Source organism: Cotesia typhae, unplaced genomic scaffold (genome assembly GCF_013202065.1).
Source record: "Cotesia typhae breed Kobodo isofemale line unplaced genomic scaffold, CoteBio_Ctyphae scaffold_70, whole genome shotgun sequence".
Classification (NCBI taxonomy): domain Eukaryota; kingdom Metazoa; phylum Arthropoda; class Insecta; order Hymenoptera; family Braconidae; genus Cotesia; species Cotesia typhae.
Genome location: NW_027423780.1, coordinates 2,338,370 through 2,353,636, shown reverse-complemented (window position 1 = coordinate 2,353,636; position 15,267 = coordinate 2,338,370). Strand labels below are relative to the sequence as shown.

The window sequence follows — 15,267 nt, the reverse complement described above, 5'->3', positions numbered from 1 at the left end:
ATTAATTACTTTCTACAATTATCCAAGATTTTAATTTTAGGGGAAAAATAAATACGTACTTCGTTAAGTTAATGAAATTTTGAAAATAAAAATTTTCATGTATTACATATCATTAAAAATTATACAAAGATTTTGTTTTGTTTACTAGTCTCCATTTTTAAATGTAACTTTAGACATATACACATTTGTGTATTTTTACCACGAAGCCTAGATAGAAGGAGAACGATCGCTATAGGTTTCCTCGCCGTATATGTGTCCTCAAAAATGAGGCAATATCGGGTACAATAATTCTCCACAAGGGCGGCGATACTGTTCGGGAGTTCAGATTTTTATATATGTGTTTTGTAAACACAAGTAGTGTTGTATAATATTTATTCTGTTATTAGTTATAAATAAAAGTGAAATATGGTTAAATATTGTACTGTGGTGAGTTGTGCGAATAGCAAAAACAATAAAAAAGTAAAAAAGAATTACAACTACAGAAAAATTCTATGTTTACAGTACCTAAAGTAAGTATAACCTTAAAGCTTTAATTTACTCCGTGTAAAAATATTAATTTGATAATTAAGTAATGTTATTTATTAATTTTCATTCAATTAAACTATATTAAAAATCCAAATAAATATTTAAAAATCGTATGATGCATAAAGTTATAAAAATAATTAATTCCTCTGAAAACGTAAATAGCAGATGTCTTTGAATTTTGTTATGGAAAAAATATTCATGTATAAAAAGAAGCTAAAAAAATTTTAAATCTCTACTTTTTCCGCTTTTCAAAAAAATTGGAAGTTCATAACTTCTAGTACCCAGTTGTCAGTCATTTCTCCATTTATTTTGTATATCAATTTTAGTTATAAATAATTTCATACAATGAAGCTTACATATATTGAACTAATTGAAAAATTTACATACTTTCTGTAGGATCCTGAGATAGTCCGAAATTGGAGTCAAATATTAGAACAAGATTTAGATTTTAGTTCATTCATTTGTGATAAGCATTTTGATGAGGAATATATTTTAAGGAAAGATGTGATAAATATCCCTGGTCAAGAACCGTACGTATCTGAGAGGAAAAAATAACTCTCAAACCTGGTGCTATTCCTACATTATTTAAAAATATCAACGAGACGTCACCTTTAATTAATGTGCCACTTGATGAAACTGTAAATGTGAGAGCTGCTGTTAAAATTTTATTAATTTTAATTTCAAATAATTACTATCATGTAATAATTTCAAATGTCATTGAATTTCTTATTTTACAGAAAATTATTGTAGATCTCACAGATGGACGTCAGTTTATTGAAAGTCAGGACTTAGTGGAAGTTGATCAGGTTTTTTTTTTATTTTTATTATTTTTACGATTCAATAAAACTATAATGAAAAAAAAGGGCTAAACTAAAGAAATTTTTTAACAGATTTCAGTTGATTTACAAATTGATAATTACGTTGTAGAAGCAAATAATATTGTGCAGGTAGGACTAGAAAATTTCATTATATATTATATAGGGTGATGATAATTGACCTGGGAACTTTAAGATATTTGGATAATAATAATTCTAAAATTTCTTCGGTATTTATAATGTTTTCACATTTTTCTAGAACGCACGTATTGATTCGGAGTCATCCAAGTTAAATACTCAATTCTCTATTCATGAATTGGTAAGATCTTTGGAAACTTCTAAGTTACCTAAAAAATGGAGCTGGGTTGAGGATCATTTTGATTCCCCTGCTGTCATTCTTTGCCATTTAGATTATAAATCATACGATGTTAAGTTTCGTGTTAAAGTAGATAAAGCTCTGAATATAACAGTAAGAATTTTTTTTATTCGTTGACAATTTTTAGAGAAGGAAATTAATTATTTATTTTTTATAGGTAACGAATGCGAAGAGTAATCAATCAGTGAAAAGTGATTTTATTATATCCAATATAAAGGAATTTTGGAAATTTCTTGAAATATTGGAGATATCACAAATATGTAATGGTAGTGGATTTGACAACCAAAAGTACGTATTATTAAATACAGTCTTGGGCTAATGTTGTTTTTAATGATATACGTTCTATTCGTTTGAAACTACGATACTCATATTGTGATAGGTCATCGGAAGCTTGTACAGTTTTTTTGACAGTTGATGAACAGTATAAAAACAAGCAGGAATATACCGGTGTGACGAATGTAGGCAACTTAGGAAAAAATTACGTAACCAATTATATAGACCTAAAATAGATGCCGATGATCAGAATAAGAAAATGAAACTGGAGCTAAACAATGTGAAGAAGAAATGTACTAGGTTAATTAATAAGGTTTGTTTCTTTTTTACTTAACATACGCCTGCAATCGTTAATTATAATTTCTAAATATAGACATCTCATTGATTATTTAGAGTGTTCGGTTAAAGGAAACAATTGAAGAAGAAAAGCAAAAGTGTGCTAATGCTTCTGAAAGTGCTATTGAAAATGAAATATTACTTATGCCACCAATACAACAGGAAACAGTTAGAGCGTGTTTTGCTGCTGCTAAAGTCAAAAATTCTAGGCAAAGAAGATACACTATTGAGTGGGTATACGAGTGTCTTTTATTAAGAATAAAAAGTGCGGCGGTTTATGAACGACTTAGATCTCGACAAATCTTACCCTCCCGTGTAAAGATACCCTGCAGAAATACATTCAAAAGTTAGATAGCTCATTCGGTTTTTCTGATGCTCTCTTTGAAACCCTTAAACTTAAAGGCTCTAGAATGGAAGTTAACTTGAAAAGGGGTATTTTTATTTCATTGTTTGTAAACGTGTTGCAGCAGATCGTAGAATTAACAATCGTTAAAAACGTACTTCCTAACTTACAACTAACCACACTATAGCTTTTTAATAATAAAACTTTGGTGCTGTAGTTATATTCGTTTTTAACTCGTTCTATTTTGCTATAATTTGCTACTCTGCTTTATTTCAAAATCTATTCTTTCTGCTTCTTTTTAGTTTTCTCATGAGCTTTCTTAATACTTACAATGATAAAAAAATTAACATGACTCAAGAGCCAATTTCTTGAACCAAGAAAACCATTTTGAAGAAAATGATTTTCTTGAGTCAAGAGAATAAATTATTGAGACAAAATAGTTTACTTAAATCAAGAATAATTTCTTGACTCAAGAATTTATTCTCTTCGCTCAAGAAAATCATTTTCTTCAAAATGGTATTCTTGGTTGAAGATTTTAGCTTTTGAGTCAAGTTAATTTTTTTATCAGTGTACAATATCATAACACGAATTATACATATACTGATGAAAAATATTTTTCCCATTCACTAGGCACTTTACTTCTTGATGAAGTAGCTCTAAGCGAGTGTGTAAAATTAAATCAACGAACAATGAAGTTAGATGGTTTTGTTGATTTAGGTTCTCATACGCCAGAAAAGTATCTTAACACCAGAGCTGATCACGCTTTAGTATTTATGTTTCAACCCTTTGAAGGTGATTGGGTACAAGTGATAGGCTGTTTTCTGAGTCGAAGTGCGACTGTCAGTGACATATTACACAAATTAATAATTGAATGTGTATTACTTCTGGAAAACGCTGGATTTAAAGTTGATGCAGTAACTTGTGATGGAGCTCAATGGAATCGAGGCGCGTGGAAGTTATTTGGCATCGAAGATTATAAATTCAGCTGTCAACATCCACATGATTCAAGTCGGCGTTTATGGTTCATCTCAGATTTTTCTCATTTACTTAAAAATTTCAGAAATAAAATCATGGAATCACCATCATTTTGGGTAAATTTTTGATGAAAATTACTAGATGTCAATTTAATTGTTAGATATTAGCTTGCTTAACCACTATTTATAGACTCCAGATGGTTATGTTTATCGGAAGCATTGGGAGGCTCTTTTAAAAGTACGAAAATAGTTTCAAGGCTAATTTATCTGTAACGTACAGATTGACACCCGGGCACATAAAACCTGAACAATTCCAAAAAATGAATGTACTTTTGGCAATTGAGGTAAATTAATTTATACTCATGATAGTTAGTTTTTGGCGTAACAAGTTTACTTGTAGTTGTTTTCAAAACGATTAAGAGTGGCTATGGAGCTTTTTGAAGAGAAATGTCCAGAATTAAAAGGTTGTAAATCCACAATTGTTTTTATGGAGAGAGTTGACCGTCTTATAACAGCCATGACTTCAAGAACTCCACGGAATGCTTTACGCCCAGATATTTCATGTAAAATGAGACAGGTATCTTACATATTTTATATAAAAATATTATTCTGTTCAAATATTTTGTAGTGACGTATCAAAGCCTGGACAGGCTGTCCACAAACAATGTTTCACTAATCAAAGTGATAATAAAATTAGAGTTCAATCCATTACTGATGATTAACATGACTAGAGTAAGTAAGTCAATTAAAAATACTAAAGACTTGAATAACAAGTCTTATAATCAATCTATTAACTGATCTGAATATTTTGCCTGCTTTTTATTTCGCATCAATTACATAGTGCATTTGATTGTATCACTTATGTAACATAAACTACGATTGGAAAGGTGTGATTTGTATGCGTTGTATTTTTATAAAATTTCTCTAAATGTCAAAACAAAAATATTTGTATGTATGTTTATTCATATTCGTAACAAATTAGATGAACTGAGTAACAGGTCCTCTGATAGTTGTATTGACTAACGTAAGCATCCTACCTGTTTTTTATAACGTGTCTCTAGCACAATGCATCTGGTTGTATCATTTTCATCGTATTAACTGTAATGTAGAAGGGGTGTGGTCTTCATACAATATTTTTTTGTTGAGTTTGTTTTTGTTGAATCAATGACATTTTTTTCCATCTATTGCCTTTTTCCATACTTACCGTTGATTACAAAAAAAAAAGAATATAAATACGTTAATTTATTTTCTGTGATTTAACAAAACCGTTTACTCTTATTTACTCAAGCTTTCTTTTCGGTAGGCTATCGTTGAGTTTATTCAATACCTTCGAGAGTGGGAACAAAAGTCAATTGAAGAAAAAGAAAAATATAAATATTTGAAAAAGCATTTAGATGAAGACCAGCTACCTGGGAAATTTGATTTCGCAATTACTTCAAGTACACTAAGTGGGTTAAAAATTTCGCTTGGAGCAACTCTAGAACTAGTAGAATTTTTACACACTGAATGTAATTATGATTATCTAATGACTATACGTCTTACCCAAGATGCATTGGAGGTAATGACTTTGAACTTAATATTTATTTTCTCTTTTTCTTTCGAACTATTTCTTAGCCGTTAGTTGAGGTATGTACTAACTAAATTCTTATTTTCAGAAATTTTTGGGATTATGCGAAGTGCCTGCGGATGTAACGATCATCCAGACGTTATGTTATTTGGTCAAGTTTATCGTTTGCTTTGTTCTTATTCTTTGGCGACTCCACCAAAAGGTTCGAATGTTACTGCTGGGGAACTATTGCAATCCTTGATGCAGACAAAAGATTCCTTGGCTTTAGCTTCTACTCCTAAAAACGAATGGCTGAAAAAACTTGATGATATTGTAGAAGAGGGTATTTGTGACATTTCTGAAGAACGAAGTGATAATGGTACTGGTGAGGATGAAAATGTATCTAAAAATCACCTAGAAGATGATTCCATGTTTACTGGACAAGTTTATGTTGATCGTAGACCATTCGAAAGTCTTGTTGATACGACAGATGATGATGATGAAGATCAAACTGACCAAATCCACGAAGTTCATAGTCGAAAGCCGTTTGAAAGCTTGGTTGATGATAGTGATGACGAGGACAATAATATCAATAACAACAACAACAATGATAATAAGGACGAATATGAATACCATCCAGATCAGGAATACACCGTGGCGTTTCAAGATCCTCATCATGATCATGATTACGATGTCGTGAAATCGAGTGATGAAATTGTCGCGTACATTGCTGGCTACATGGTAAGAAAGACCAGTCGCTATACAAAATGTTTCATGTGTATTGAGACATTACAATCGGCTAATAAAGCAGCAAGTGGTAGAGATAAATTTATTGAGTTAATGAGTGACGGTGGATTGATCTTCCCTAGCGAAAATCTATTTTTACTTATTAAAAGTCTTGAGGAAGACGTACTAACTATTGTCGGCACAAAAACTATCAAGTGCAATACGATGCATCAAATTCTTGATAGAATATCGTTAAGAAAGTCTCTTCCTACACTTGGGTGCCCTGATCACTCTAAACAGTTGATAATGAAAATAATTAATTATTTTATAGCTATGCGGGGAAATTTTTGGCTAAATTGTTTAACAAAAACCTAAATCAACGAAAGTTATTAACAAGAAAATATCGTAAAACTGCAAAGTTAATGTAATTAATCAATATTATGTTATTTTATTATTTTTCTAATGTTTATCTCAAAAATAAAATATAGATCATTTTATAAGTCGTATTTTTTCGCTATTATTCAACTATTTTATTATTTTACGTTAATTAATCGATTTATATCCTTACAGCTCATCAGGTAATCTACAATTATACATTTTTCAGCTTCTTTTAATTATCAATTTAATTTTTAGATGATTTTTTAACTTAACTGCTGAATTAAAAATCTTATTAATTCCATTTTGATCATTTATCATTTTATTTCATGAGTAAATAGGTTGATTTTTTTATATTTTTTAGTGTCATTCTTTTCAATATTTAATTTCCTGATATCATCATTTGTCATTCTATTTCCATTAGTTTAGAAATTATTATCTAATTAATAGATATAATTGTCAATTATTTCCGATTTAAATCAGTAATACATTTATTTAAAAATCTGAATTGTCTAACCGTTGCGCTCTCTAGCGGCAGTATAAATCATCTGATCATGCTTCATATCTGTAGACACATTCCTAACACTGCGATCGTTCTCCTTCTATCTAGGCTTCGTGATTAGGGATTGAGAGAGAACTGTAGAGGCAGCACTACTGCTGAAAGTGGAGCGCCCTGGTGTTATAAATATAAAGCTTAGTGATGTACACAATGTAATAATCAGTATTAGTTGACATTAAGAATGCAAAAAATAATTAAATTCGGGTTCTTGCCGGTCAAAAATACCCTTATTAGGGGTCAAAATGACATCAAGGGTAAAAATTATTTGAGTCAGGACACGTTTTAAACGTTGTGGAAACAGAAGATTTAAATAAACACTCAACCATAACCTGCTCAGTTGTCGCTCAAACCAAAGTTTCCGAGGTGTACAATATAAAAATTCATGTTAGTTACTAATTATTCTAACAATTATTTTATACAATATTAAAAATATGACAAATCTGGCTACATCGAAGCTTATTTAAAATTATTTTTAATGTTCATAAATTTACAAAATTTATAATTAAATATAAACCTAGTAAAAGTTTATGACATTAAAGTTAGCAGTCACTTAACCATTTTTTAATTTTTTTAATAAATAAATTTGTTCCAAAAATTATTTCTAAAAATTTTGATTTTTATTTTTTAATTTTCTAAACGTCAATTTTTTTCTCATGTTCTTTGATTTAATTTATTTATTCACAAAATTCTTAAAATTATAAGATATCTGCTAAATTAATTTTCATAAAAGTTTCGAAGTATAGAAGTAAATTTTATTCCAGTTTTTAATGAAATAAAAAAAACTTGACAGATTATTTATATTATTACTTATAATATTATTACTAGTATTATTAATTTTATTATTAATGATATTCATTTCACTTCGTAAATTTCGTTGTCGCAATCGTTCGAAACGTTCAAATGCTTGAGTAGATTTTTTGATATTTACTTTACCAGGAAAAATTGTTGGTATGTATGAAGGATGCCGAGGATGTTCTGACTTTTGATTATTAACAAAATGAGCACTACAAATCCGAGTATTTTGAGTTGGTTCCCAATCATTTGGATATTTCCTGAAAAAAATTATTTTAAATTTCATTTTTCCTTAGTACATTTTTATTTACTTTACAAAATAATCATTGTATAATTTAATATTCTATTTCATATTACTTGGCCTTTTAAATTTGATCGTGATTAATTTAATTTTTTCATTAAAATAATTTACTTACACATAGTTTTTCACTGCATTTATCCATTGTTGACGTTTAAGGGTTATCCACGCTGAGTTCAGAGTACTTGCAGGGAAACGATAAAATTTAACACTTGTATTTTGATTTTTGTTTTTATATGGCATATTGGAACAACCACGGATACAGCAAGAAACTTTTGACGAAGACATTATCAAAATTTATTTCAATTAGATTAAAAAAAAAATTTATTTAATAAATTTGTTATTGTTTTGTATAGCACTTGCCACCACTTTGCTTTACATTTTTCCCGGCAGGTGGCGTCAAGGTCATCTTTCTCAATCCCTTTTTTACTCTTGGTTTTTTTTTGTGGCTGATGCGTGTCATCAGTCATTATCATACTATAGTATAAAAACTAGAGTAGTGTAGAGCAAAATATGTAAATAAATAGACAGTAAGTTTGTCATTCTAGATTTTTGTAAAATATAAATATGAGAAAATTGGCCTATTCGTAAAATATTTTCATACATGTTATCACAATTAGTCTTAAGCTATTTTCAACGTTATTACCAATAATGGGAAATTGTTTAAGAATTATTATTAATAAAATAAGAAAAAAGCGTATTATCAAAAAGTAGGTTAAATTTAAGTTATTTACTTATCTTACAACTTTTATTTAATTTGAATAACTCAATTTTTTTTTTAATAAAGTTTCTTCTATACTAATTATAACAATGACTTGTAGGAATGTCGTATTATTGATGGCTGGATTAGATGATTCTGGAAAAACTTCAGTTCTTAATTTTATATCTAATGGTAAGTAAAGTTTTAAAAAATAAACAATTCAATTAATTAAAATTGTATAAAATAATTGATTAATTAAAATTTTTTTAATTAACACATTCATGTTTTCATAGACCTTGATGATAATGTTATGACAACTATGGGATTTAGAGTTGTCGCATTAAAACATAAATTTTATTCCATAAAAGTTTATGATGTTGGAGGTGCACCTCAAATAAGATCAATATGGAAGAGATATTACAGTGATGTAGGTTATGAAAATTATTTTTTAATATTGATTACTGTATAATAATATCTTATTGTATTGATACTAGTAATTGTAGTAATTACTACTTAATTTTTTAAATCATAATTCATATTCTTTCTTTTTTTCCTTTACGTCAACTCATATAGATACATGGTATAATATATGTGGTGGATGCTTCTAATCTATCTCGTTTAAATGAAAACAAATTAGTATTTGCTGAATTAATATCACATGAACATATTGCCGGAAAACCAATTTTATTGTGAGAGTTAATATTATATGCTATAAATACCTGTGTTGTAGATATTACATTTTTATTTTCATTTTATACATCTAAAGAAGTCACCACTCTAATTGCATTTCAATTAATATAATATTTGAATTACTAAACTTTTTTTTTAGTATGTGAAAAGAGTCTGATTTATGTTGCACTACACAAAGCACCAAAAATATTTAGTTAATATATTTTTTATTGAAACATTAATTTTTAGATTAGCTAATAAACAAGATATAAGTAGTGCTATTGATGAATTAGATCTTGTTGAAAATTTGGATATTGAACATGCTGCAAATTCGATGCGATGTCCAACGAGAGTTGAAACTTGTTCATGTATTATTACACAAGAATATTATAAACAAAATACCATGGGGATAGTTAATGGTTTTAAGTGAGTATTTATTCGTGTAAATTATAATTTTACTATTTAATACTCTATATTATTTTATTTTACACTAGAAAAACTAATTGTATTATTCTTACAGATGGTTATTAGATACAATATCTAAGAATTACGTGGAACTGAATAATCGAATAAAAGCTTCTCAATCAGTTATCGTGCCTATAAGTAACCATATACAAAAAAGACCATCGATATCGTCAATTACTCCGTCACATGCATCAATTCGATCTAATCCTTTTAAGCCAATAGGCGAATTAGTCAATTCAAGTTCGGAGAAAAATTTGTTGAACAAAAATGATCGTAAGTATCTTTTTGATGCTACATGAAATTAAAATTTTTTAATTTTTAGATTTTTTTGGGTTCAAATATTTTTCTTATCTAACAGCTAGCAAGCATTTTTTACAGGTCCACGAAAAATAACTTTTGAAACACAATATTACTTTTAAAGTACAAAAATGAATTGCGCTAAATCTTTTTGTCTGCTTTTTCGTTCAACAGTGAATTTTTCCTTAAAAACTTGTAACAGATCTAATCTCTAATTTTTCTTTCGGTTAAATTCACAATCAAACAAAGGAGCAAATAACTATTTGAACTATGAGAAAATTTTCTCAAAGTTTTTTAAGACTATTGCATAGAATTTTATTTAATATTGTTGAAAATTGTTCTTTGTATCAAATTTTTATGAAAAAAATGTCTGCGTTAAAAAGTTATAAACGCAGTAAAAATTTATAATCTGATGTATATTAGCTCAAAGTATTTTGTTCAAAGATACATTGACTATCTATTAATGTACGGGAAGTTATATCAAACAACTATGGTTAATTTTTCAGGTGTAAATCATAATAGCAGGAATGGATTTAAGGCAAAAAAATTTCTAGTGAAAAATAAGACCGCCCCTACACTTGAAGATGATATCAATAACACAGTCAACGATATAGAATATTTTCATGGTGAAATTGAAGACAGGGTTGCTTTTTTGCCATTAGATCCAATTAACTTGAAATCTCAAAATTTCAATAAAACCTTTATACCACAAATGCGACCTTTCACAGCTCCTGCTACATCCCAAAGGCCAGATGTGTTCGTGATGCCTAACTTACCGGGACAAGTGTTTCAGTAATAAAATTAAAAAAATAATAATAATAATAACTATATTTTTTAATCTTATTTGATATACGATTTTGTACCTGTATTTATTAATTAAAAATTCAAAAATCTTCCATAAAAATATAACTTTGAGTTGTGATTGTAAGCATATTATTTAATAGATCTCAAATTTTAAAAAATAATAAAAATATTGGGAATGGTTGTCTAATCAAAATATAATTTATTGTCTAAGTAAAAAATAATTTTAAAAAAAATCCATTGGTCATATACTTTCGATGTTTCAAAATTACTCTTGTACTGATAAGAAATTTTTTAGCTACAACATATTATACAAATTTTAATATATCTAGTGTAGATGCATTGAATGCAAATACATTGAAAAATTTGATCCATTTTAGAAAATGAAGTATTTTATGAAAAAAAAAAGTTCAACATCTTTATAGGAATCAAGACTTTTTTATAAGTAAATTTCCAAATCTAACGGGTTTTCTCCTCAGAAGACTGCATTGGATATGATAAATGCGAAAGAATTCATTTGATTTTTTTCGAGGCATTGTCAAAAATATAAAATCACAATATATTATACTTTTTATATACGACAATCACTTTGCTTTGGCCTTATCTTTTATAGAAACCATATTTTTTGATAAAAAGATGCTGTTGTCCGCTGCTGATGTACATAAGATCAATTATCTTTTAGATACAGGTAAAAACAAACTAGTTGTAGTATATATGCGTATAAATCGAAAGCTTTTTTGTCAATGGATTTTTAGGTAGATTTCATAGAAATCAATCTTTTGCATTGGTCCTCATGTTGGAATTTACTCGGAATTTTGTCGTAATATCTCTTCACTAGTCGAGTAAAGCTCAAAAATAACGTTAGTTAAAAAATTTATATATATATATATATATATATATATATATATATATATATATATATATATATAACGCAGGATGTTGCCGCGATTGTGTCTACAGTTCTTGACGGATCTAGATGAAATTTGTTACACATATTCTATGGATAATAACCTTGGATGAGTTCGAAGATGAGCGAAATCCATCAATAAGTTTAGAAATGGCAGCTCTTTAAAATTATCAAAATAGTGAAAATCACGTTTTCGGTGACTTCATTGATGTATAACTTTTGATTGAAAAGAGATGCCTAATTTGTGACAAATTCATGTGAAAGCTCATGAAATTACCTTTAATTTGACGTATATAACATTGACATTTTGACTATTTTTAGTTATTTTATCAAAGTTAAGAGTTCTATTGAACCATTTTCAGGCAATGTGTAGTGCAACCGACTTATGAATGTTGAGAATTCTCAACAGATCCTAGTGAAATTTAGTATGCAAATTCTTTACACAATTAGCTTGCATGAGCCTTAAAATGAGCGAAAACCTTCGTTTAGTTTTGAAATAGTAGCTCTTCAAAATTTATAATGCAATATCTATTTTGTTAAGTGGTAACGAAAATTTAATGAATTGTTTAAGAATTTTAGGAGCAGCTCATATGGTGATTAATCAAGAATTTATCAATAATTTACCAACCGGTATTAAAGAAACAATATCTATAAATCATATTATAACAGATGGAATATATGCAGAAATAGGTGATATGATCTTCATTTCAGCACTGTTACAACGATCAATAAATATATATACCGGAAATAAAAATTCGAGCATAAGAATAGCTCCGATAAAAATGAAAAGGAATTTCATCTTTATTGGGATTTGAAGATTCCACATTATACAGCTTTAATTCAAAATAATGAAAATAATTCCTTTCCTCCAATTGACACAATGATTCTTGATTTGAAAAATTTTATTTGTTTAAAATAAAAAAATTTCATCATACTAACATTATCTTCTCGTGATATAAGATTTTTCTGTAATTTCAAAAATCATTCCCATGTAAGTATGGACACTTTTTAAATCATCTTGCAACATGAAATGAAAATAAAATTAAAAGAAATTGAAAAAGCAAACGAAAATGTAAAATTGTTCAATAATTGTAACAAAAGTTAAAAGTTGAAAAAAAAATCAAAAAAGCAAACTATAATATCTATTATGAAAAAAAAAAAAATAAATATTCACACAATTATACTCTAACATATAATTATTTTTCATTTTCTTCTTTTACATAGTGAATACATAGTGAATACAGAGTGAATACAAATTGAATACATAGTGGACCCATAGTGAACACATAGAAAATTCAAGATCGATACAGAATGGAATCAACGTGAAGCCAAAGCGGAGCCAGATTGGTTATTCAGTGAAACTATAGTGGAGCCAGAATGAAACCAAAGTGGATACACAGTGGATTCACGATCGATACAGAATGAATTCATAGTGGACCCGAAGCGGGTCCAGATTGGTTATCGAGTGAGACCAGAGTGGATGCGGAGTGGAGCCAGAATAAAACCAAAGTGGCGTCGGAGTTGAATCAGAATGCAACCTGAATAAAATTCGATTGGAATCAAAATGGAATGAGAGTAGATAAAGAATAAAACCAGAGTAGAACCAAAGTGAATACAAATTGTTGCAGAGTGAACTTTAATTATTTTCTTAGCAAATCCTTTATGAATTTTGAGTTACTCCAAAGTATTTTTAGATTAAATCCAAAGAATTTTTAGAACGGACCTGTCATGTTTACACTTCAGTATACCTACTGTGAATTTATATCGATCTTGTTTCGTCTGATCAAAATACATATGGTTCAAAACGTTCGTATTGCTACATAATTTTTAGTAGATTTCATAAAAATCTAACTATTGCAGCCGTCCTCATGGCGCAACTTTTAAAAAATTTAGCCATTTTCTGACTCAGTTTTTCGAGCTGATTCAGAAAATGTAGTTTGTTCAAAAGTATATATATATATATATATATATATATATATATATATATATATATATATATATATATATATATATATATTGGTGGGTCAAAAAAATCGAATAATTTATTTTTGACTTTATACTCTGAAAAATAGGTTCGTAGACACCTAAAAAGAATTTTCTCCAAGTATAAGCTCTTAATTATAACGGAAGGTCCTCCGCTTTGCGGGTTTCTATTTTTTCGAATAATCAGATAAAAAATTTATATCTCGCTTCCAACTGCTTGGAAAAATATTCCGTGGCATAGATTTTGTGAGAAATTGAATGCTTTACAAAAAGGTCTCTTATGACTTTTTCAAAAACTCAACCGATTAAAAGATATTCATAGTTGAAGTTTGGCTATTTTAAGGAAAATATTCGTTTTTATTATGAATTTTATAAGTCGATGAAAAAAATTATTTCGGATTGCGGAACTCATGATTTTGTAGGAAATTTACTGCTCTACAAAAATGGTCTCTTATGATTTTTGATTAAGTGAAGCCGTTACGAGATATTCATCGTCAAACATTAACGAATATCAATATTTCCAGTTTTTGATCAATAATTCGATAAATTTTAATTTAAACTATGAGTTTCAGGAAAATTTACATAAATTTGAGTTTCGATCGATAAAGAAATGTTATAAACAATTTTTTTAATATTGTTTTCAGTCTTGAGCTTGTTTGATTGCATTAAAACAAGAAATTAGAGCATTTTTTCGACATATAGCCAATGATTAGTTTAATTTGAAGTGAATGACATATTTATTTGTCAAATTTAATATGAAAAGTATTGAATCAAGTGAGAAACAACCAGTATTTAACTTTTTTATAGATAAATTTTTTATTGAATTATCAATTGCAATATAATTGTCTATATTTTTAACATAACAGTACGCTATTACTATAAATAATTTCTTTTATTACAATTTGGGAATGTTTTTTGATGTTCTTTGACAACTTGCAATAAGTACTGGAATTGTTCTTCATTTTTGTCAAGCATTGATTATATTCACTGACTAATGCAACAGCTCGCTCTGCTGAATCATTGACAACTTTTAGTTGTTGAAAGTATTCTTTATTTTCGAGATAACTCTCATTAGTAGGCCATAATTCAACATCGACATCAAGAAAGTCATACGGTAGATCGAAGATTTTGAAAAGATTTAATGACTTTTTAGACACAAAGTCACTCAGAGTTCTCTGCGCCAATGAATTCAAATCTTTTTAGCAATTACAAATCTTTTAGCTTTAGAATCTGTACCTTCACGAGTATTAACAGCTTCAACAATACTTTTTTTACTTCTAATGGAACGCCATCGTCAAACAGTGATAAAATGGCAAGTTCATCGCTCAAATACCATAAGTGCGAAATCATTTTTTCACACGTAGCTGAAGAAATCAAAGGATTGATATGTTTGTACTCCAATAAATTTTTCATAAACTGCAAGTCATGATAAGCAGCAGTTGTTGCAGAAGTTGATGAAAACCAAGCTTTTAAATACAATGTGACTATAAAAATACAGAAATGACGA

At 28.4% G+C, this 15,267-nt stretch overlaps 2 protein-coding genes and 1 long non-coding RNA gene across 4 annotated transcripts; 2 read left to right on the top strand and 1 right to left on the bottom strand.

Annotated features, from left to right (window-relative positions):
- Positions 1 to 405: 405 nt before the first annotated feature.
- Positions 406 to 3,879, top strand: LOC141537194 (uncharacterized). Its single transcript, XM_074258038.1, has 10 exons — positions 406 to 426; positions 1,071 to 1,169; positions 1,263 to 1,331; positions 1,416 to 1,472; positions 1,600 to 1,809; positions 1,874 to 2,004; positions 2,096 to 2,302; positions 2,383 to 2,555; positions 3,299 to 3,759; positions 3,833 to 3,879. The coding sequence occupies exons 1-7, from the start codon at positions 406 to 408 to the stop codon at positions 2,223 to 2,225; spliced, it is 717 nt and encodes a 238-aa protein (XP_074114139.1). The 3' UTR covers positions 2,226 to 2,302; positions 2,383 to 2,555; positions 3,299 to 3,759; positions 3,833 to 3,879.
- A 3,752-nt stretch (positions 3,880 to 7,631) lies between these two features.
- On the bottom strand, positions 7,632 to 8,308 carry LOC141537212 (uncharacterized). The gene is made up of 2 exons (XR_012480885.1): positions 8,057 to 8,308; positions 7,632 to 7,900 (listed from the first exon to the last, which is right to left on the bottom strand). It is a non-coding gene; the product is annotated as an uncharacterized LOC141537212 (long non-coding RNA).
- A 51-nt stretch (positions 8,309 to 8,359) lies between these two features.
- On the top strand, positions 8,360 to 10,978 carry LOC141537211 (ADP-ribosylation factor-like protein 13B). Of its 2 annotated transcripts, none has more exons than XM_074258057.1 (7): positions 8,360 to 8,468; positions 8,760 to 8,830; positions 8,932 to 9,065; positions 9,212 to 9,327; positions 9,557 to 9,733; positions 9,828 to 10,045; positions 10,576 to 10,978. In XM_074258057.1, exons 2-7 carry the CDS (start codon positions 8,776 to 8,778, stop codon positions 10,863 to 10,865), a joined length of 990 nt encoding a protein of 329 aa, XP_074114158.1. In that variant the 5' UTR covers positions 8,360 to 8,468; positions 8,760 to 8,775; the 3' UTR covers positions 10,866 to 10,978. The 2 variants fall into 2 exon arrangements, with proteins under 2 accessions (XP_074114158.1, XP_074114157.1); XM_074258056.1 differs by having other exon boundaries at positions 8,444 to 8,648.
- Positions 10,979 to 15,267: the final 4,289 nt, after the last annotated feature.